This window comes from Trachemys scripta, chromosome 5, assembly GCF_013100865.1.
Source record: "Trachemys scripta elegans isolate TJP31775 chromosome 5, CAS_Tse_1.0, whole genome shotgun sequence".
In the NCBI taxonomy this organism is placed as follows: domain Eukaryota; kingdom Metazoa; phylum Chordata; order Testudines; family Emydidae; genus Trachemys; species Trachemys scripta.
The window spans coordinates 34,742,930-34,768,044 of record NC_048302.1 but is presented as its reverse complement, the minus strand read 5'-3'; the positions used below and the strand labels follow the sequence as shown (position 1 = coordinate 34,768,044).

Below are 25,115 nucleotides of genomic sequence, written 5' to 3'. Positions count from 1 at the left end.
AATTGACACTCTTACTCCACCAGCGGAGGTGGGAGTAAGCGCCGTCGACGGGAAGCCGCAGAGGTCGATTTTGCCGCCGTCCCTACAGCGGGGTAAGTCGGCTGCGATACGTCGAATTCAGCTACGCTATTCGCGTAGCTGAATTTGCGTATCTTAAATCGACCCCACCCTGTAGTGAAGATGTAGCCTGTATCTCTCTTTCAACTTCTGTAGATATTTATATCTGAATAAGGATTTCCTCACTATCAACTCTTCCTTCTGCTTAATCTTGGAATGAAATCAATATCATGTGTTTATGATCACAGTCCAGGTTTAGCTTAAGTTTACTTCCACATTTTTTGCCTTGGAAAAAGGCTCTGTACGCTTCTTGGGTGCTGTGAGTGTCAAGACCAAACTTTATTCTAAACTGGGTAATGACCTCTTTAGAAACACATGTGTAATGCTGGTTTCAGCCTTGAACAGCTTCCCCCTTTCCCAAGGGCAGAGTAACTCCACTAAACCTCACTGCCATTAGTGCACATTTTTATATACATTATTGTTATTTAATTAACAGACAAAAAATTTATACAAATTAGATATTTAGGAAGTCAAATGACTATATGCCTCTGAAATGCAAGTTTGCTGGGAGGAAATTGTAGGAAAAGGAAACATACCAAAGTAAATAGGTAGAGCTTTTGCCATTTCACAGGAAAGCTCTGTGTTTGCTAGACTGAATGATAAACCTGATTTCCTGAAAAAGACGAAGAATTCTCTGCATGTACAGCTTTTATAGCCTGGAGAAGCAGCTTCATTTGAACATTGTTCCAGTGGAATTCAGAATGCACAGCATGTATCCAGAAACTCTCTTATTATAGCAACACTAGTCCTCCTTCAGATTGCCATTTCATTTCAGTAATTGCGAAGCTGAAAATCCATGCACCCTCTAAAAAGAAGGTTTACTCTCTGAGGCCATATGCTTCCCTGTTGATATTCTTTTTACAGCGATTGCATCTATATATTTATTTCATTATCATGTATTGTACTATTAAGAAATAAAGTAATTCTAACACTGACAAATTGTATACATTAAACTAGTACAGACAAAAGCTATTGCCAAAAGGTTGTTGTCACAGAGACTAAGGGTAACATTAGCAGAAAGCAGCTGTTTATATCCTCTGCCCATGCAGATCCTATATTGTTTTCCTAAATGTTCCTAGATTACTCTAACTCAGTGGTTCTTAACCTGGATGCACGCACCCTCTGGGGGTGCGAGATGCCCTTTCTGGGGGTGCGAGACATGCCAGGTTTTTTTAGAATACACAAATTAAGCACAGGCACGTAAGTACAACTGCTTTTTTTAATCAAACCTATGTATTTATTAACATTATACATTTTTTAATGATTACTGTAATAGACAAAAAAATATATGGTTTAAAAAACTGACCTACTTCAATGATTTTTGATAAGGGGTGCAAGAACATATTTTGAGAACCAAAGGGGTGCAAGCTGCAGTAAAGGTTAAGAACCACTGCTCTAACTAGTAAAGGGGGAGTGCTTGGTAACTTGATCGATGTGTAACAAGGTCTCTATGTGAAAACAAAATGAAATATACTGATGTCACACATACCTTCTATGGGAAAGACCGATTTTTCCACCCATGTGAAATGGTATTGCTGTCAGTTCGTGGGTGCAGGCAGATGAAAGTCAGATATGCTACAGTATAAAGGTTTTAGTTCTATGGGGGTCATCTCTTCTGGCAACCGGCAGAGGGCCTTTTTTGTGTTTAGCCCTTTTATTAATGTATTTTTCGAAGCTATATCTGCTGTAGTTGCACTTGCTGTGTTTGTGCAATATATTGGGTGTATAATAGAAGGGGTATCTCAGCAAATTATAGGTACCATGTGGGCCGGGACAGTTGATCAGTATACAAATGTCAAATAGCTCTTTGCACCCCATATGTATAACTTGGTAGGGATAGCACAAAAAGAGAGTCAGATTCTGCTGTTACACCAATGCAAATGTACATGAATTCTGTGAACTTCAAAGTCAGAGACACTCTCTTGCAGAGACAGACAAGCCTTCTGAAATGTACGTTGCTTGTGTGTGTTATATAAGGGACCAGACAATCAGAATCAGCCTATGAATAGCCTAAGGGGCCTGCAGTTCACCTCAGGGAAATAGCTGGCAATGTGTGTTTCAGTTTGTGGTCCTCTTTAAGAAGACTGGATTGCATGTATTTATATGTTTGTGAAATATGCCATCTAAGAGTCAGAGAGAGTAACAAAAGAAAAGAAATCCTGCAAGCTGGGGAGGTAAGTTGGTTGTGAGGTCTCTTGGAAGGTGGGAGCAGTATGTGTTTCATTCTTGTTTTTAGTGGAAATGAATTTATTTTTATTTTTACTTTCAAACTAAAAAGTAACTATTTCTTTAGAAGTGCTCTAAATCCACTGATGACATGAAACATTATATCATTTGCAGCAGTTATAAATGTCTACTTTTAAATGCACTTTGATGACTTGTTATAAAAATTAATGGAGGTAAAAGATTTAGAATGTTTTATATCCTACAAAAATGTCCTTTCTATGTTTCTTTAGTATAGAAACTACATACTTGGCTTTTTTTAAAGTGATCTCGGATTGTGGCATAAGATTACCATATCCCACCCTGTCCGGAATTGTTCCTTTATCTTAATGTTTGCTTTCAGACTGTGTGGGATTAAATACTACCGTATCTTTATAAATTCTCTTAAAATGGCATACTACCCAAGAAACTGGGGTGGGGGAGGGAGGAAGGAGGCTTTTCTGTTAATAGAAAAAGGGATAATTTTCACAATCTGATAATTTCTTTACAATGACTGTTCTGGATAAATTTGCTATTTGAAAGGAGAGTTTGCTGGTTTGTTTGTATACCTTAATACCAGTTGTGCTTTGATCTGAACCATTTTGGGTGGTATATCTTTTGCATAAGCTTGCATGTGATAGAGTATAGTTTAAAAACGAGAAGGAGCCCTTCTGCCTAATTTTATATTATTTCTGCACATTTAAGCATGAATCACTTTTATTCTGTTTTGTTACATGAAACAGTACCTTAGTAGCTATTTTACTGTAATTCACTGGTTGAGATTTTAATTGCACAAAAATCCAGGAATTCAAAGTGACAGTTCTCCCAAGTGTAAATCCTCCGACTTGCATTTATGCACAAATGTGAAGGACTCCTTGTAAATAGTGCTGCAGATCCCTGTTAGATGTACTAATGTAACATAATAATGTGCCCTATTTATTTTTTCTATGTTGAGTGTTCAAATTTGAGCACAAGGTTTTAGACATTTTGGTGGCAATGTGTTTCTGGATATTTTTCTGTACCAGTGCATGGTAGAGTGATTGCCTTGTGCCATGCGTAAGGAATGGAATTTTTATTCTTCTAGCAACATGGGTCCTACATCTGTCAGAAAATAATATTGAGTAGGTTGTGGTTGCTGCTATGATGCTCTTCTCAGTGAAGATATTGTTCCAAGCCTGCTTCTCCCAACAGGTATAGCTTTCACGGGGAGGTGTGTCAACAGACCTGAGATTGACAAAAAACACTTAAGAATGCATGCTAGCTATGACTATGCAGGCATTCACTGGTGTTTACTGGTGAATTTAAGGTTGGAGGCCTCAGCTGCCTTTTGCTGAAATCAGTTTTATACTACTGAAACTCCACTGACTTTATTGAAGCTAGTCATGATTTATACTGATGTAAGTCAGAGGAGGATCATTCTCTTGTAAGGGTAAGTTGCATATTATTTACAACTCTTGTCTTTCTCTGTCTCTTACATGCACTTGCACGCATGTACACATGCAGGGCATTCTAGATTACATGTGATAGTTGCATTGGCCAACGTGCAAAGTAATACCAAGTCACTGAAATTACTTTTTATTCCCTTCCACCTCACTATACATATGCTCACATGCATACACATGAACATTTATTTCTGAGTCATTCTATATGTAGGTAGCTCTTTTATGTTTCCTTCAGCCTCCTAACATTTTTTGTTGCTCTTCTTTGAATGCACTTAGTTTTCAATGTTGTTATGGTAGTTTATGCCATATACTGAATACAATATTCAGATTATGGTTGAACTGAAGCAGCATAGAGATTAGAGCTGGTAACAAAATTTGGATGGAAAAACTGTTTTCAACAGAAATAGTCCTTTTTCAAAATATATTTTCACAAAATATTGTCAACATAGTCAAAAATGTTTACTTACTGAAAATTTTTTGCAAATTTGATCAAAAACACTATTGTAGACATTATTAAAATAGTCACAGAAAACTTGCATTTACAGAAAACAGTTTCCAGTAAACAAAAATGTTAAGTAATCATTTTGATATTTTTGATAAACATTTCCCAAAAAGTATTGAAATGTTTAAAAAACGGAAACACTTCAAATCCTTCAAAATTAAAACAATTTAAATTTTTTTCATGAAACTAGTGTGACAAAGTTCCTCCTCTATCTTGGTGGGTCCTGCGCTTATTGGCGGATTTTCTTGCCTCAGAGATTCACCATGTGGGTTGGGGAACAGCCCAGAGACCTTCCCCTCTGGGAGAACCCACAGTCCAGGTCAATTGGGAGGTTTGGGGGGAACCCGGGCCCACCCTCTACTCCAGGTTCCAACCCAGGGCCCTGTGGGCTGCAGCTGTCTATAGTGCCTCCTGTAACAGCTGCATGACAGCTACTTCCCCATGGCCTCCTCCAAACACTTTCCTTATTCTCACCACAGGACCATCCTCCTGGTGTCTGATAACGCTTGTGCTCCTCAGTCCTCCAGCAGCACACCCTCACCCTCACCCTCTCCCTCTCAGCTCCTTACACCTCTTGCTCCCAACTCCTCACACTCACACCACAAACTGAAGTGAGCTCCTTTTTAAAACCCAGGTGCCCTGATTAGCCTGCCTTAATTGATTCTAGAAGCTTCTTCTTAATTGGCTCCAGATGTCCTAATTAGCCTGCCTGCCTTAACTGGTTCTAGCAGGTTCCTGATTACTCTAGTGCAGCCCCTGCTCTGGTCACTCAGGGAACAGAAAACTACTCATCCAATGATCAGTATATTTGCCCTCTACCAGACTCCTCTACCCCACTGGTCTGGGTCTGTCCCACTAGTTTTTCATTTTTTTACCATTTGTAATAGATACAAATAATTACTTTTCTGTTCCACGATGTGTTGCCTCTGTGTATGTGAGATGGGAGAGGTGGATAGATACAGAGAAACATCACATAGGGCAATCTTAATGGAAAAAGGAGAAATAGTGGAAGGGGAATAGACTCTTATCTGGCTTTCTTACAGGGCTTTTATGTTAGTGTATCAGTGACTCCCAGGTAAATAAAATCTGTGATGTCCCTAGTGGACTTCATGAAGTTTTCTGCCTTTCTACCCTTTTTTAGCTAAAGAGGCTCTACTTATGAAATAAAGGTTGCTCAAGATCATTTAGCACCTACATGCTACAGTGGGGAAAAAAATGAACAAGTCATCTTTTCATATTAGTGAGGCAGATGAGTTCAAATCCTGTTACCGCCATGTACACTCGCAGTTATAGTACCTGAATGGAAACAGCTGAACCACTTGAAGATTCTTTTATATTAGTCAATTAAATCCTTTTTCATAGAGTCCAATGTATCCTGTTGTAAAACAGAGAGTACTTGTTGGAATACAATTGTTACATTCAGAATCAGCATTGCTGTAGAATTTTCAAGAGAAGGGGCTTGTGTGTGTCCATAGAAAGAAAAAAGGTCACAGGCCAATGTAAAAATATACAGCCATGGTAATTTGAAGGCTATTATTTCCGCCTTTGTATATGTCAATGAAAGCTATTTTAGTAGATAACAAGTGTAAGCCAGGAGATTAAAAAAAAAAAGTGAAAGTTTATTTTGTGGAGATTTTTTATTCGTGTTAACAATTTGAGAACCTGTCTTGTCCTGTTAAAGACTTGTTGATATGTATAAGCTTTTCTAAGCAATTATATTCTATACATGAGATAAATGTGCTCTCATAAATGATCACAACAAAAGACAATATTAGAAGCTACTTTAACACTAGCAAATGTTAGAAAATGGCTTACTGATTATAAAATTCATTGCACTGAATACAAATGCCCTCAAACTGAACAATGAAAAACTGCTGTTGCTCTTTTAAGGTGAAATGGAAGTAACTGGGCTTTATGTGGGAAGCCCTCCCTCTTGTTCCCAGATATGCATTCCCACAAAAAGATGCACATGGTGTAGAGAATATTGACAGCTCTGTATGATACTAATACTCTGTTTTTTTTTTTTTTTTTTTTTAAGTAAATGTTTAATTTGTCGTCATTGTAATGCACTCTTCAGAAAGTTATATACGGCGGACAGGAACAGAAAAGATATCACTGGCATGTGCAGAATGCATTGGGAACAGAACAATCAACTCAAATCCAGTGTAAAGAAATAACTCATGACAGATGCCTGCTTAGAAAGTAGATGCTACCTGGTGCCACAGCAGGATAGTGTAACTTGCAAATCCCTACAAATAAGAATCCAGCAATTTCCATATTCACCATTGTTCCGTCCACTGACACTTCATTAGGAGGAAACAGACAGAAGTGCCTAAGTGCTTTTTCAATCACATCTGTCTGTAAAAGAACCTTAAAGCGTTTTCTGGATGATAGTAGTATATTCATAGGTCTTAGTTCTGGTGAATATCTAACTGAATGAAAACACTTGTCCTGACAAGCTCTACCTTACAGAAATCATCCATAATAAGTGCTTGGTTTGGTTCTTCTGTATTTTTTTTTACTCTAGAAGATAATTGGTCAGTTGGTTTGCTGCCACCAATGCCGTACTTTGTAGAGTTTCTCAGGGAAAAGTGATGAGTCCCTGACCTCCATGTTATTGAAGGTTGAACAATATTAAGCTCATCCTCCTCCCCGGTTACTGATTCCATATATAGTTATTATCAAGCACACATCAGAAGGTTATGGCAATTAGAACAGGTTTATTACTTTTACTAACACTTATGACTATTGTCAAAGTAACAAAGGGGAGGAATAAGATTTATATATGGAATATATACATGTATACACTTAGAGCACTTTTTATAAAGAAGTCAATGTAAATAAATACTGAATGATATTTCTCTAAATCAGTGGTTCTCAACCAGGAGTACATGTTCCCCTGAGGGTACACAGAGGTCTTCCAGGCCATACATCAATTCATCTAGAAATTTGCCTAGTTTTACAAAAGGCTACATAAAAAGCACTAGCAAAGTCAGTACAAACTAAAATTTCATAGACAATGATTTGTTTGTACTGCACTGAAATGTACGTACAATATTTATATTCCAATCGATTGATGAATATATGGTACAAATGAGAAAGTGAACAATTTTTCAGTAGTAGTGTGCTGTGACACTTCTATTTTTATGTCTGATTTTGTTTTTAAGTGAGGTGAAACTTGGGGGTAACCCAAGACATATCAGACTCTTGACAGAGATACAGTACTCTGGAAAGTTTGAGAGCCACAGTTCTAAATGAACAATAACTATTAACTTAAATATACTCACACAGTCTCTCAGATTACCCAAAAGCCTTCATCCAGTATGTCTACATAGATGATCTGGAAACCCCAAATAGTTGCTTTTCCTGATATCGAAGCGATGTTCACCATAAGACCCCAGTACACCCTTCTTGAAAGGTGATCACGTTCTAATCACACAGTCTTCATTCACAATATCCAAGGAGCACAACTTCTTGGCTCAAAGCCATGTTAACTGCAGTGATACATACCAGCTCAGCTTGATGCCATGTCTTACTGAGCCGCATTAGTTATCTAAATAGAGAGCCCTTGATGCCAGGACTGCTCTTACTGAATTCCAGGGTGACTCAACGATATCACCCCTTTAATATCACCAGCCTGTAGCTAATATTCTAAATCAATCACAGCGCCTATCTTTAATTTTCTACAGGTTCCACAAAATATAGGACCTGATGCTGCTCTCACTAAATCAATAATAAAACTGACCTGTGTGTTCAGGATATGGCTTATAGCTTATGATATTATATGTGATTACTTCCCTTTTCCTGCACTTACTGGCGTTGGAACAGTTTTTATAGTGGGGGTGCTGAACGCCATTGAACAAACCTGCAAACCCTGCACATGATGCAAAGCACGTCAGCACCTCTAGTTCTAGTGCTCCTACCGGCATTTGAGTCTGCTCCCCTGCGGAAGCACAAGCCACAGCTCAGTCCTTTCCGTAAGGAGATTTAACATTACACAGAGTGACAGTTCTGAGAGAGAAAGTGTGACCCACAATTTGTCAAGAAGTAACAGTTAATAAGCACAAGCAACCTGAAAGCAATATTTGAAATGGTTGTGACTATTGCAGCTCATCAGCAGCAACAGTCTTCAACTCTCACAGCCAGTGATAACTACCAATCTCCTTCTCTTGTTTACAGTGAGATAGGGAGCACACTGTCTGGATCCAAAGGGTTTGCCACAGGCTTGAGACACAGATCTCACAGTGGAAAGCTCTTATCACTGCATTGTTTAGCTGTTGAGTTCTCCCTGGCTCTCTCCAACTTTCCCTATTTTGTAGTCTTCTCACTGAGCTCCAGTTGTTTGAGCCTTCAGATGGTACCTATGGGTATGTCCTGCAATGAAAGCTTCTTATATATCTTTGAAATGGCTACTGAGAATGTTTAGCAATGGCTACACCCATGGTTTCTGGCTCTTGCAGGGGAGTATCCCACCTGGCTCTGGCAAATCTGTACACACACAGAGTCCCCAAAACAAAAACAAGAAATTATGTATCCACCCTACTTTGTCTTCCCTTACTTATGCAACTAAATGCAGCAGTGTATGCACGTGGCTTACACTTGTGCTTCCAAAAGGACTGAATAACCATTTATAGATGAATCATTGTGAAAAGAGAAGTTGTTTCCACCCAATTCATTTCTTAAACAAAACTAATTTAGCGGCAATAATAACACTAGAAAATACAGCTGCTTGGGCATGAACAGTGTACCCAGTTTTCAGAAGGAGGACGTCAATGAAATTCCAATGGTGTGCTTATTCTTATCACAGCTCCTTTAATAAAAAGAGTGTGTGGATGCGTTGGCTTATGATACATGAGGATTGCCAGCAAAAGGAGGTCATTTCTTTCCATGAATATTGTGGATTCAGAATTAGGGACAGAACTGGAATGTAACCCTGGGAGACACTCCCACTCCTTCCCCCACATCCTCATGACTGACCATACCCCCTGCACCTAATAATCCTGCCGACATCCATGCCTGTCTAATTGCTATGGGAAGTGAAGAGACTAATCCTCTTTGTGTCTCCTCTTTCCTGGCCTTCATGGTAACATAAAAGCCTTTGTCCCTTATGGGGGAAAGGGGAAGAAATACAGCTGCCCCTCCCGACCAGATTCCGTCCCTTTAAAGCTCTCTGCACTGCATACTCCCCATACTTAGTAATTTCTCAGGGGGACTGTGGGGGCACATATAAGATTTCAGGCAGATTGGTTTGATTTTGTGCAGTTATGAAGGGAGAAGGAAGTCAAAATATGTTTTGTAGGCCTTGATGCTGCAGCCTTTATGTGCCGTGCAGTGTGATGTTCAAGGTTATTGTGTGTCAGTGTGAGTGCTGTGCAAATGAAACAGGCACAAGTAAGGTCGAGGGCGATGCATAGTCATCACGTTGAAAGGCAATAAGTCTCAAGCCCCAGCACCCCCCTTATTTTCATCCAAAAATAAGGATGAAATTAGGAATAGGGTAGGTGTGTCTGAGGAGAGTGGTTTAAGTGTGAAATTTATTATGAGGCACTGATTATTATTAGTAGGAGTAATAGTATTTGTATTTTGGCATTGCCTAGTTGCTCCTTGGATCAGGGCCTCCTTGAGCTGGGCACTGTCCACACAACAAAAATGCAGTCCTTGCCCCTAGCTATGTGTTTCCCTCCTAGGCCTTAATTGCTGCAGGGAGTGACTTGGCAGCCATTCAGCAGCTTTCTAGTGCAGAGTCAGAATCACGTTTGCTCCCTTTTTACAGTTTGCTTATGCATGCCACACTCTGCACCTGCACAGCGTGAGGTCTAGTCCGTATCTGGAAGCTAGCTTCAACCTTACATACATAACCTAATGTGTATACATGATGCATTTCCTTTCTCCATAGTGTTTTGCAGAACTTTCAGTTGTTCGCTATTCAAGCCCTAAGAAATGGTTAAACAGAAGATCCTAATATTAGTAAGTTAATGTTTTAGATATGGGCTGCCTTAATTTTCCTCTGTATAAATTGATTTTAGAAATCAACCTTAATTATTTCTGCAGTTGGTGATCAGCACTTTGGAGAGCTGATTTCATCCGGTATTCCTGTATAAGGCAGTTGGAAGTTTTCTACAGTAACAAAACAAAGTCAGTGAAGCAGACAGGTGTATAGACAGTGCATCATGGTTCAAGTTCATGTTATTGCATTAGAGATGCAACCAGAACCTCATAACCAAACACCTTCCAATCTTTGGGAAAGCTTATATCTATGCCTGGCCGCTCAGACCCCTCTCAGTTATACATATTTGTTTTGTAACTGAAGATATATGAAATAACTTTTTTTCAAAGTAAAACTTATCCACAAGTTGGGAGGAATATATTGTGTTCACTTGGGTACTAAATTGCCAGAGTGAGAGGAAGGGAGAGATTAATGTTAATTGTTCTAATTATTATTGTCCTATCGATGGCCAGTCACACTGCTGGTAATGTTGAAGGTTCCCTAAGAGTCTAATTCTTTTCTTTAAGGGGAAGGAATGCAGGAATTTCTGGCTATTTGTTTTCTGTCAGTAAAATTTCAACTTTATTTTTCTTGCTTTTGTTTTTCCATCTCATAGCACAAGCTATGGATGCCATGTAAACATCCAGTGTCAGTAAATATGTAGCCATTTTCCCTTTTCTTTAATTTTGATTAGAACAAGCAGCATTTTGGTGTACTCTTTCATTTAAAGCTGCTTTGATTAAAAGCTTTTTTCTTTTCTTTTCTTTTTGGCTTGGATCTAAAGAGTTTGTTCTAGTGAGGCACAAGATGAAAGGATGTTTTGTTTTTATTCATTCACAGTACAGTGAAAATTAAACCTTTTCTCTTTACCAAAAACAAAGCAAACAAAAATATATATAACAGGAGCTACCAAAGAGAGTTAAAATATGCATTTATCAAGTATTTTTGTGCCTTAACAACCAACTCAAACACCTGGAGGGAAGAAGACGAAAAGAAATGACAATTAGGCAACCTGTCTGTGAATGCAATATAACTCCTACAGTTTTTGCTACAGACTGTGCTATGAAATAACGTTCTGTTATATGAAGTAGATTGCTCTCCAGAGTCCCTAATATGTTAGCCTAGAATATGGGGGATTTATTCCAACCAGCAAATGGACTCAGGAAAATAAAAATACAATTTGCAACAACCTGCTCCTACAAAGGGGGGCTTTACTCCTTGCTGAGCAGTTCATTCCTGTGTCTCAGCTAATTGCTTTTTTGTACTGAATAACTAATATTCAGCCTATAGCTGTTTAGCCACAAGTAACTACTACAGCAATAGGGAAATAAATAATGCAGTTTTGTCGAATTCAGCTCCCACTACCTGTTTACTTTTTCACATAAAATACAATTAGGTTCTGCAAATAAAAAATGCAGTTCATTGTACTTAAAATGATGGATTTTCAAGCAATTTACTACAAGTTCCTTATATTCTTCTACTACTTAAGAGGGCTTGTTTACACAATGTGCTAGTCTGCACAAGAGGTGTATAAATTCTAGTGGGCACTGGCTTGTTGCACACTAACTGGCCTGTGTGGACACTGCTGGTGCACACTAAAAGTTCCCCAATGTGCATTAATGTAGTACACAGGACTACATTAATGTTCAGTAGGGGAACTTTTAGTGTGCACCAGCAGGGTCCATGCAGGTCAGGTAGTGCACTGGAGTTTACATCCCTCTAGTGCGGTCTAACGCAACATGGAGACAAGCCCAGAGCTAAAATTTCTAGTTTGACCATTTACTAACACAGTGTGCTATAAAAGGCTTCATGTGATTCATATACTATGATGAAATATGACCTCTTTGGAGACTTGACATCCTGGAACCAGCTTATATGCATAGATCACTGGAGGCAAGACTTTTCAAAAATCCAACAGAAAGGCATACATATAACTCAGACTTCTTGCAAGGAGTTCTTTTAGGTTCTATACAGATATGCAAACTGAGGTGGGATTTTATGGGGGAAAGGGCAGAAGCAAGTAAAAGTAAGTAGACTTCTTGTAAAATTTATTCTAAATCCTCCTTTGGATTACAGTAGTGTATTTATAACAGAATAACAGTAAATTCAGGATATCTGTTTGTGGTAGCAAGGGACCTTTTAAGGATGCAGTGGGGAAGGCAGCATATCTTTGGACTTCTGTTTCATTCAGGACTGCAACTGGAGGGAGAACAAAACTTCTCTCAAGTGTGGTGACTGGGTCAGAACTCACCAAGACTGAGAGGGCCCGCCAAATTAGTTACTATGGCTTAGTGAGAAGTCAGTAAAGTCTTCTGATAATTAAGGCTCTGATTCTGGAGGGCATTTAACTGCATGTTTAACTTTAACCACCATGACTCTAATAGAACTATTCATGTGCTTAATGTTAAACACTCTCGTAAGTATTCTGTTGAACTGGTGGCCATTAAAGTATATTGGGGATGTTTGTTCATGTTACATGTTGGTGCATACCCTGATTTAATAAGCTGGCTCTTTTTCCTAGAACATACTTGACATCATTGTTCATGTGTATTTTGGATGAACTTACATGTCCTTACTCTAGTGGGTTTTTGGTGAATGGCTGGATTTGAACTTTAAAAAAAAACAAACAACTCTATGACAAAATTAAGATGATCTTATTTGCGCTTATATATACTTTGTATTAGTTAAATTTTGTATATTTATCCTGTGTCAGTTTCTACCACAAGATAAATACACAAACATTATTGCAGCCTGTATATGTTCATAGTTTGTGTTTTTTTTCCGGCACGGCATGAGTAATAGATCAAATTCACCCCGATGTAAGCAGTTACAGCTCCATGAAATAAACAGGGTTGCACGTGCTTTATACCAGCTGTGAACTTAGCTGGGAAAGTCTGGCATTGTAATAAGGATGACAGCCTGTTCCACACAAAAAATGGATAATGGCTATATCCATAACAATAATTTAAGATACTTTTTTGCCACATTGCTTCTGGCCCTAATGAATCATTTGTTTTCACAGAGTCACTGGAGGTGAACTGTTTGAAGATATAGTTGCAAGGGAATATTACAGTGAAGCAGATGCCAGGTAAGTGTTTGATTTCTAGAATGTTGTTTATTGCTAGATTTTAACAATTGTCTTTAATTATGCTAGCATATTTACTTATTTTGGTGTTTACTTATGGTGTTTGGCATCAGTTAGAACAGAGCAATTCAACCTTCATCTATAGTTCCCATCGAGGCTTTGTTAGATTTGGAAGATAGACTTGGTCTAGTGGCTTGAGCTCAGTTTGGGTAAATTTCCCATTGCCTTCAATGGAACCATGATTTCACCCTTGGTATTATAACCTGATTCTGACACCCACTGGGTCTTAGTAAAGACACTTTCTGCCTCAATTTTCCCATCTGTAGAATGGAAATAATACTTTAATGTGACATACACACCAATTTTGAAAATCTCTACATATTTAGTATTACTAGTGTTCTGAATCCAAAAAACTTTTCCTTCCTTTGAGATGCATTTCTTTCATTAACGAACAGTAATAGCTACTGTGTGTCTCTCAGTCAGTGCTCAAATCTGCGAACACTCTGGTCTATTAGGTTCCCTAATGAACCTCTTCATATTTGTTCTATTGCTAACTTCTGTGGGGAAATTCCTTTTAAAATAAATTTAACTAGATATTTTGCCTCTATATATTTATAATACCCAAATCATATAGAGATGCCATGTAGTAATATAACATTCAGTCAGTCCTTTACAATGGTAAGGGTTGTTTTTTTTAGACCACAGTCACTTTATGTAAAACACATTTTGGGGAGTGTTTTAAATAACAGCACAAATATTCTGTCCTTTAAATTTCATTTAGCAGACAGAGAGAAAACGTTAGCAGTGTCCCAAGTGTGTATAACAAGTAGTAATGGGATGATGGTGAACAAAGGAAAATCTGGACTGGACGTTAGGAAACCTCCTGACGCTGAAATTGATTAGACTGAAAAATAATCTCCTAAGGGAAGTGGTGGAAACCTGATCCTCAGGACATTTAAAACTAAGCTGGATAAAACATGCTGCAGAGGAGAAAACTGGATTAGCAGCTGTAGAGGGCTGACTGAATAATTTTTGCATACCCTAATTTTTTTAATTCTGTGGAAACAGTCACATTTTCTAATGCTGATGCCAAATGCCAGAAAGTGGTTATACTTTGTTTTTAAAGAAAAGAAAACCGGAGGTGATTATTCTGTTTTAAAAGTTATTATTATATGATGCAAAGGGGTGCATACAAATATATTCTGTATTAAACAAGTGGAGTGTTTAGGGTTGTTATGCATCTATGTATGTGTTTGTGTGTGTCCTTAGAAATAGTTAATGAGCTTTTTAGATGCATGATCTATAATAAAAATAGGTCTTGTTCCTGCAAACCCTTACCTAAGTAGTCCTTATTCATGCAAGCAGTTTGCTTAATGTCACTAGGACTACTTAAATGAGTTAGCGACTACTCATGTAAGAAAGGGTTTTCAGAACTGGGCTCTACTTACTGATTTATGACTGTCCCTACCTACTGAATTTCATGGCAAAAACATTTAATATGATCAGCATCAAATCCATGGCCCTTTGACAAGTACAGTACATATAGTCCCAGATTTCCGACCCAATGAGAAGTAAAAATGAGCCCTTCTCATTGGCTGTAACAGTGCTAAAAATGTCTGAAAATCATTCCATTGCTGTAGAAAACCAAAGTTTTCAGCTGTGATTTTTTGGCACTATAGATTGGCCAAAAATTTCAAATTGCATGTATAAAACCATGCTGCTAATTCCATGTTTTAAGCACCTAAATAAAAGTGGCCTGATTTTTCAGTGGTAATTATTTCAATGAGAACTATGGGTTCTCAGCGTTTAGTTGTACACTTATGCATTTAGGAACTTATATTCATATACCCATGTTTGAAAATTTTAGTTCAGGGCCTTTAATGCTGATTTCCATTTTACATGTGGCTACTAACCAAATTATTGTTGTCACTGCTGTTTTAAATGAAAATGTATACCTCCTTATTGAATTATTTACATATATTTTCCCATTAATACTTTCTACAAGAAACCATTATATTCAAAATGATAAATGTTTTGTTTTTTCTTGTTTATTTTTTAATCTTTACTCTTGTTTCTTCTCATTTTTGTTCATTTCCTTATTTCAACACTTGTGTGTTAATATTGATGTCAGACTATAAACTTTCTCAGAAAGTACATCAGAAACCACTTAAGGATTTCACTGCCCTCCCAAATTTTTATTTTATTTTATTTTTTTAAGATTTGATATGTTCTTCAAAAATCTCCATGCTGCTGAATGAAAACACCACACAAATTGTTCTGTCTGATGATATCACACTTTAGATGTTAAGTGTCTTTTTTGTTTGTTTTATATTTTGTTTTTGTTTGGTTTAGATCTGGAAATATTTTTATATTCAGCATTGTTTTGTTCCAGTTCCATGTGCAGTTAAGATTTGTCAGGAAATGTAAATCTGTTTTTGTTCCTTATTTTTTTTTTAAATTTTATTTTATTTTGTATTTGATGTGATTATGTGCCTTTAAAATGTTCTCCCTTCCATTCTGCCCTTGTATCTTTGCAGTCATTGTATACAGCAGATTCTAGAAAGTGTTAATCATTGTCACCTAAATGGCATAGTTCACAGAGACCTGAAGGTCAGTATCTGGTGCCCATAAATTGGATAAGATTTTTTTTTTACTTTGAAAGGGTAGAGGGTGGGTTGGCTGAGATGTTCCCTTGCTTATCCTCCTCACCCTCAAAATGATTAAAAGAATAAATAATGCATGACGCCTCTTTCCAGTTTGCAAGTCTACAGGCCTAACATACATCATGGCAAAAGGGGAAGTAGTTGCTTTAAGATTGAAACCTGTGCCCTTCCAAGGTATTGGATTCATCCCACCTAGCTGAACGTGGTTGGTATGATACATATATTTTCGAAGGGATTTCATTAATCATTCTGAATGTATCTGGAGTTGCACTTTGGCTGTGATGTATGTCAGCCTGCAGATTTAAACACCACTTCTGTTCTGAGACCATGGGTTGCAGTAGCAGAACAACTGGTCACACATTGCTCCATTAGAGTATGATGAACTCTCAGGGAGGAGATGATGATTTCCAACTAAATTAAAGCATGAGAAGTTAATAATTTATCTAAAATATATTACTTATAGTAATTTTACCTTAATGGCTGCGATGATTTCTAATGCAACAGAGAGCTCTCAGGAAGAAAGGGAGGAAAAGAAACAAATGCCACTAAATATTTAGCATAACTTTTTAAAAAATGATGTTATCAACACATTTTCAGTATCAATACTTGTTGCATTTTTAAAATACAGTAATCTCCAAAATAGCACATCCCTGTTAACAGGACTTCTACTTTAAATCCACGTTGGCCTTCCTTCTTCCAAACTCCCTGTACAGATCAAAATGGGTTAAAATAAGGTAAAGCCTTCACATGGCATGGTATTTCTGAGATAGTAGCTGCTCTGTGTGAGTGATGTGTGTACATTTCTGAAGGTTGTGTAAAACATCTTCAGTTGTTTGCTAGTTTTGCACTTTAACCCAGTCTCGCTGAGGGTATACAGACAGTGAGTGTAAGCTTGGAACTAACACACGCCCCCTGGTGTTTGCATGCAGTCATTGCATTCAGCAGATCCTGGAGGCTGTGCTACACTGTCATCAGATGGGAGTAGTCCATCGGGACTTGAAGGTGAGTAATACTGTTGGAGCAGCTCTCACACCACCCAGCTCCTACTTACTGTTCAGCTGCAGATGTGCATGTAAAGGCAGAAGAGATGAGCATGTCTTTTTGCATAAACTTGCTTGTAGACTTTACCGAACTGGAATAGCTAACCTAATTGAACAAATTGTTTCTGTTTAATAGCATTTCAATTTAAAAAACAATTGCAGTTACCAAACTTGTCCAGTGAAACTGTAAATATTTTCCTTTCCCTCCTCAGTGGCAATAATAGGAGTGAACCTCTAAAATCCTCTCAACCTACTCAGGAATTGTCATTATCTATACATCTGTTAGTAACAGAGAACAAAGGGAAAAAGGAGTTATTTTTCAAGTATTTGAGCAGATAATGTAATTACATAAACAGTATGTCACTCTGTCATCCCAGAGCTGTCTGGGGTGGATGGGTGGGGGGGGAGCAGCAGAGCTAACATGAATATGACTTTCAAACCATTTTTAGAAAGAGTTCCCTGAGAAGCATATTAATACATACAGGCCCCATGTCCTAGTAGTAAATGGCCATCCTGAGATCGCTGCTACTGAGGCCTGCCCTATTCTACTTCCTATTGTGGCTAACGACTGTGCTAGAGCCACCTTTGTTTAAAGCTGGAATTGCTACAGTTTTCTGACCAGAAAGTTCATGAAGGTTAGAGTTCTTCGCAGAGTGGTGTTAGTATTTAGAATAGAATTTTGGGAAAGAAGTTCCCTTTGCCAAGAGGAATATCACCCCACCTTAACTACATAGATTTCCAAATGACTGGAGATAAATGCTACATCAAATTCCTCTCGCATCTGATGCAAGTTGGAGATGGAGCTAAAGAGGTTGAAGTGATCTCTCCCTTTCTGCTCCTGGATGGCTCATAGGGTATTTCTACACTGCAATTAAAAACCCATGGCTGACTTATGCCAGTTGATTCAGATTCCCAGAGCTTGGGCTAAGGGGCTATTTATTGCAGTGTAGACACTCGGCTGGAACCCAGGTTCTAGGACCCTGCAAGATGAGATGGTCCCAGAGCTCAGGCTATAGCCCAAGCCAAAATGTCTACACTGTAATTAAACAGCCATGCAGCCCAAGCCCTGCGAGCCTGAGTCAGTTCGCACAGGCCAGCCGTGAGTGTCTAATTGCAATGTAGACATACTCGTAGAGACAAGCTAGGTAGTCTATAAAAACACAGGTACTGACTTCTCATTCTTCATACAAAAGAAGAGAAAAACTAAACTCAGATAGCATTCAGTCTCCAAGATCCTAGATGCAGTTAGTCTGTTTAAATAGAAGGCTAATGGAAACTATCTGAATAACAGGTTCCCCTTAAAAAGGAAATAAAAAGGTGGCATCTTTATAGGCAAGGCAGTTGTAGGTCTCACCCCATCCTTCCTTTGAGCACACTCACTCTCTGTCTCTGTTTTCCCCATACTGCCAATTTCCTTTCTCTTTGGTCAGGGAATTTTATTATGGGGAGGTGGAATTTCCTTTCCAGATTGGGGTTTCCCATCACCAGTGATAGAGCCAGGATCAGAATGTTGTCTTCCCTCTCCTCATCTCTCACCCCCTAGGAAAGAGCTGTGTAGTTACTTTATTTATAGATTTCCTTACTGTTACTCAGATAAATCTAAGGGGTTCTAATGCAGGAAAACAGGAATTAGAAAACCTAGAGGATGTGGTGGATTCCAAAAGCACAGACAGCATCCCCCATTTTGCTCTTATGGAACTCCCATATTTCATATTTTGGAGAACATTACAATGCCAAATCTCTGTCCAGTCTACAAATCCTTCTCAGCAGCTGTATAACACATGTCTCAGTCAGCACCAGCTTTAAATGAAAGGATATGAAATTTGACCATATGCTTTAAAGATGCCTGTTCCCACTGTATATACTGTACAATCCACTGCTAAAGAAACTGGAGTGTAGCTATATACACTGAGAGGATAAGGAACGGTTTGATGTACCATTCATAGGTTCATATAAAGTGACATTTTCTTCTGAGTTGCATGAAAAAAGAATGATCCCTTATGTAATCCAGCTACGCTCTCTCCATCCCAGCTCACTTGTGGATTTTTTTATTTTGGCAAATCCTGACTGAATTGGAAGCAGTAGAGAGACTTTGTTCCTATCACACTTCAGTGCTTAATTTTGAAATAATTTCATTTTCAAGATGAAAACTCAAGGAAATTGAAAATCAGCCCCCTTCGGCCCACATGGAAGTGACACAGAGAAGGGAATACATTCCAGGGCCATGTTCAGTTTTCTACAACTCTCTCCACACAAGGATCTGGCGAAACTCCAGCAAGAAGACCTGGAGAAGCTACTTAGAACTGGAGCGGCAAGAGGCCAGGCATCTGGGGGAATGGTCTTGGCCTTGTGAGGGTTTGGAGGTAGCTTTTCCTCAAACCCTGTCCGTATCCTGACAGCATGCTTGCAAAATGTCCTTTCCCATTTGGTGTGAGAGGGATAATCTGGCTTCATTTTAGGGAAGTATACATATATTTCTAGCTTTTTTTTAATGCAATTGAGCAGCTAGAAATGAAGATGTGATCTGGCACCATATGACCACCAGGAAGTGCTCCATGGAACACTGTTTGGGAACCTTGGTGTATTGGAATGGGTCTAGAACCTAATCCAGAAAAAACTCATAGGATTTTTAAAATTGCTCGTAGAAACACTTACTAATGGCTGCCTTCTTTCACATAGTTCACAAAACTCTTGCATGTAGAAATTTCAAGATCTAAGTTACATTGGCTCTGGCAATCAGCAGCAATGTTTCTGTTGAGAATCTAAGATGGTTAACAATCCCCACAGACTCCCCTTGTGAAAAAAATAATCAAGATCAGGCTCCAGATATATTGAAACCCACACAAAACCTTTCTGAATAAAGACGTTTCCACACACAATCCATAAACTCAGCTCTGTGTTTTAATTTAGTTACAAGTAACTTTTAAAATCATCACTGCTTTTCTACATGTATGACTGCAGCCAAACTTTTAGTGCAGAGTGCAACTTTTTGATGCAGACTGATTTGTTAGTTTCATGGATGATACACAAGATTATGCTGTAAAATATCCCAGTTCCTCTCCAGTTATGCACATACACTTTAGTCATTTGAAGTTCATGCATGATAAATATCTAGTGTGTTTCTTGTTATCCTGAACTAGCAGCTGCATGTTCTTTAAGGGCATAGTACCACACTATTACTGCCTGGAAGGCTGTTGATCTTATCATAGGAGTAAATGTGCTTCTTCTTTTTTTATTGAAACGTACTTATTATCTTATGACAATGGTATTTGCTTACAGTACTTTAATCCCATTTAATAAGAAGATTACAGATTTCTAATTGTATTAAAGGTGGGGGGGAGACTGATACCATTTCACAATGTGATCCCATTCAAAATAGGGTATGTGTATGACGAATTAGGACTTGTGTGTGTCAACTGTTAGTGTATGAAATTTCACTGTGTTGGATTGTTGAAGATCACAAACAAATAGGACCATCCATTGCTTTAAGTGGTTTACATAAGCAATGCTTTCCAGGAAGTAATTACTGCAAATTTCTCTGTCTGATTGAAAACCTGTAAGAATGTTATCTATACATAGAAATAGGTATGAGGAAATGACAGACAGGATGACATTGTTTATATTAATATTTATAAAATATATCAAAGTTAAAGAAACACTTTAAATTATTTTTTACATATTGGGGGTACTGTGTTTTAAATAGATGGAAATAATTCAAGTGAAAAATAGATTACATTTTATTCTGGGAAACTTTAATTGGTGACATTTATTTAGAATAAAGATTATGGATTGACTGTGTGTGTATGTCATGTTTTTTAACATAATAATTTGGAAGATCTAGCATATGTGAGGTGAACGATTAAATGATTTTCTCATATCTCCTTTGGAAGTGTTTCCAAAACAAATGGGTGGGGGGCAACCCTGCTGAAGAACTACAGTTATATTATAGTTTTCATTATTACTAGACCAGTTTTCATGCAATTCCAACCCCTTGTTTTAAATGCTTAGTAATAGCTTAAAAATGACTAATTCCTTTAGGACTGAATTTCCATGTTTGGTCTCAACCCAAAGTTGATTTTTTGGGGGGATAGAGAGAAGATGAGAAGTCAAGGAAGTTTCATTCAGCCATTTTTAAATTCAGTGAAGGTGAAAAAATACTTAATACTTTTGATTAAACCTTTTTAGATACAGCTACCCCAAAAATAGCAAGGAAAAAATAAAAATAAAAACCTGTTGATGTAAATAGCATTTAATTAATAGTTAATTCTTTGCTAGGTTTTTGATTAATAAAAGTTTTGTGTGACAAGGAAAAAATAAACTTCTGAACAAGATTTTAGAAGAAGCTAGTAAGAAACCATTATTATTTATCGTCATTATCATCATCACTGCAGTGCCTAAAGGTCCTATCCACATTAGGGTCCTTTAGTGCTCGGCACTGTACAGACATACAGGCGAGTCTCATCTTATGCGGGGATTCCGTTCCGCAGTTAGCGTGTTAAGCGAAAACCGCACTATAGTCAAAATTACATTGAGTTGAATGGCGGGCAAAATCGCCTGCACTACAGGTACAATATTAAAATTGTTATTTTTCCCTTTTTTTGCCGACGCGTAAAGCTGAAATCGCGCATGTTAAATACACGTAAGATGCGACAGACCTGTATACTAAAAGACAGCCTCTACCCCAAAAGCTTACAGCCTTAGACCCTGATCTTGCAAACATTTATTAACTCTAAGCATGTGTATAGTCCCACTGAAACCAATGAAGTTGCTCACATGCTTAAAATAAAGCTTGCAGTGAAGACTTGGCAGCATTGGGGCCTCACTTTAAGACAAGATGTAATGATTTGATGCACTATTTTTAACATCCCTGCACAAGAGATGCTTCAGGTAATTAGTGAGATAAATTTGCAGGAGGGAGATTGTAACTAAAGTAAACATAAGGCATGTCCTCTTTCTTTAAAGAAAATGTTTTAATATTGGGCGGGGGGCGAGAAAATGCCAGGGGAAGAATATTGGGTCCTACATATAGTGTCTCAGCTATATTTTTTCTGAATTCTACAATATTCTGCAAATTCTAAAAAAAGTTAACTTTGCTCTAGCAGCCTTATCTTTGCAAAGATTGATGTCCTATATATTCTAAGGGGTGTATTTAACAGCATACACAGACATATTTTAAACTAAACACTATTTGGAATGCTAACTTTTGCATTTCCTTAGCTTCTATTTTAAATATGTAAAGTTAATGTTGCATTTGAATTCACATTAGAAACAAAGCCAAGTACCTTACTTACAAAATACCTAATCAAAATATTTTAAGCAGTGCAGAATTTTTTCCCGTTTCTTCTGAAACTCATAATCAGTCATTAATAGTGTTCTATCTAAGTTAATGATAATTGCCAATAGTAGTAGCTATACCTATACAAAAAGAAAGACTCTCTCAGATTCAGAGTACAACAATTGTTCAAAAACACTTATTTGGTTAAAAATAGTCATTTCTTGCTGTTGCCTAGACTCTAACTTGTAATTGAAAGTGATGACAAATAGCAACAACAATAACAGTAGCGATTATTACTGTCCTTGCTGTTGCTATTTCTGGTAACACAGACCCTGTGTGAGGCACTGTGCAAACACAGAGGGTACAGTCCTCATGCTGAAAAGATTGCACTATATAGTCTATTTAATATCCATTCTCTAAATATGTATATAAAATCATGACTCTTACTGTTATTACTATCTGATGCAAAGCACATTTATAATGTTGCTGTAGATAATATACTGATCCTGCAAAAATTCTGCATGCAGATCAGACCCAATCTATATCTTTTCCTGCAGCATTTTTGTAGGTAAATTGTGATTGCCAGCTTTGTGTCACAAAGGCAGGTGCCAAACACTTATTTGATCACACAGGTCCCCATAATCTCTTCAGTAGGTCTACACATCTCCTTTAGCCTGGCTGTCATGCAGGATTGGGAAGGCCATTTGCAGGCCAGGGGGTCCTTTAGAAGCAGGAAGGAAATGCATAGGTTTCTGTAATATTCAGGGGAAAATGCATGTTTTTTTCTTCATTCTATAAGATAGTTTTGTACTTTTCAGTATTGCCTATCATTGAATGCTGTACTGGAAAATGTAAATGTTGAAAAAAGTTAATTACAATGTTCTCATCTCATTTCCCTTCTCTCCCCCACCCCCTTTGCTCTCTCTCTCTCTCTTTGTGAATAAAGCCTGAGAACTTACTTTTAGCTAGCAAATCCAAGGGAGCAGCTGTAAAATTGGCAGACTTCGGATTGGCTATAGAAGTTCAAGGCGAACAACAGGCTTGGTTTGGTAAGCGAGCCTTCTTTTATTTTTTGTTTATTGTTTGATCTCACATTTCTGCCCATCCTCCCAACCCTTCCTGTTCCCACCCTAATAATAATAATGGACAATCATACATAGTAGAGTTGAATATGGAGTGGTTGGCTATTTGGTTTGTACTGAAATTCAGTTTCTACATCTTACTTCGCTTTGGGCTTTTTTCTGCACAGTGTTGAGCATCCTGAATTCTTATTACCTCAGCAGAGTCTGGGGAGCTCAGCATCTTGCTAAAAACTCAGTGGGTAAAATTTTTTAAATGTGATATAGGAGCCTAAGTCCCATTTGCAGATGTCACTTAGGGACTAAGAAGCCTAAGTCCCATTGACTTTCAGTAAGAGACACAAAGATATATTGAAGGGTGAAGTCAAATGCATCCATTATGACTTCAAAAAGAGAAATTTCTTCCTTCGTCATCTCCTAAACCCTTCCCCCCCACCCCACTCCCTTGAGAAGGAAGATATACACTGTCAGATTGTACCCTCTAGATGCAAGAAGGGGTCAGGCAGAGCTCTTTACGCACATTCTGAGGTCCATGGTAAGGGTAGTAAGTAGACCCAAAGTGTGTGTGTGGGGGGGAATAGGATTGCTAGGGGTGGGGGACACACATTTTCCCCTTCGCACTTCAGAAAAGATAATACAGCCCCCAGATAACTAATCAATCAGTTCATCCAGGCCTGATTTAACATAGAAAACATGTGCAGATTGCAAATTCATTATTGTCATTATCTGAAGGTCAAAATAAATAAAAGTGAGAAAAAGAGTTTATTCTCTGTTTTTAAAAAAAATACTAAGGTATGTATGAATGAGGTGTATGTAATTCAACAGATGTCAAGCATAAGGCAAAAATAATTGGGACCCCAAAGGAACAATATAGCACAAAATGGTTGTAGCAGATACCCATTCACATGTACAATAGCTGGAAAACTATGTTTAAAAATGAAATAAAAAACCCAGAGTTTGCTGTCAAAGCATAAGAATAACAGAACAAAAGCAGCAGGTTAGCCATGCTGAGTGTCTGAAAATTGGGTACATATGTACACATTTGTGCATAACAGCATCCTTATTAACTAGTCCAGTGTTTTAAATCCTGCTCTGTTTTATAGTGGATTTCTATAATCCAGAGTTGCATTGGAGACCTAAATATCACCATATAACTGAAAAAGCCAGCACAACAGGACTTGGTCAAAAATAATACAGAATGAAGTTGGTGTGTATTAATGGAGAAAACAGCTGGCAAATCAGGAAAAAAATTAATTGGGGTGAGCTTTAATCCTGAGATTTTTTTTAAATGGTATTTCAGTATAGGGTGAATTCAGAAGAGTGCCCAGGATTTTGCAGTTCCTGTGGGTCTATGTAAAAATATCCTGCATTTGATCCTATGGAGCTGTGATGCATTTAAAGTAAATGTTCTGGGCTACAAGTAATTCAGCAGGGGCTGCCACATAAAACTTTAAGAAGGGTATAATGTAAGAAATTCTGTACATTGTTGTGTAGATTAGTGAAAAATGAACATCATTATGTAATTTAAAAATGAAACCAAAGTGGTAAGTGACCAAGGCCTCTGCTACGAAAGCAGTAAGAATAGGATAGGCCCAGTATTATTCTTTAATCAAACAGCACTGTGATACTATTGAAATTAGGGAAGGACAAAGTGGTTCTGAAACACAAAAAGAACCAATTCAGACCTTCACCCAACAGTTAAAAACTTCCCCATCTTGTTAAAG

General features: G+C 37.8%; 1 protein-coding gene across 18 annotated transcripts in view; it reads left to right on the top strand.

Annotated features, from left to right (window-relative positions):
• CAMK2D (calcium/calmodulin dependent protein kinase II delta) overlaps positions 1-25,115 on the top strand; it is a 266,772-nt gene that overhangs the window by 160,821 nt on the left and 80,836 nt on the right. For 11 of the 18 annotated variants that reach the window (XM_034771697.1, XM_034771679.1, XM_034771685.1 and 8 more), the window contains exons 5-7: positions 13,272-13,337; positions 15,872-15,944; positions 23,259-23,361. In XM_034771697.1, coding sequence (XP_034627588.1) covers positions 13,272-13,337; positions 15,872-15,944; positions 23,259-23,361 — 242 coding nt within the window. Of the gene's footprint in view, positions 1-13,271; positions 13,338-15,871; positions 15,945-16,926; positions 17,000-23,258; positions 23,362-25,115 lie in introns of all 18 variants that reach the window. The other 7 variants (XM_034771680.1, XM_034771682.1, XM_034771684.1 and 4 more) reach the window with 1 other exon arrangement.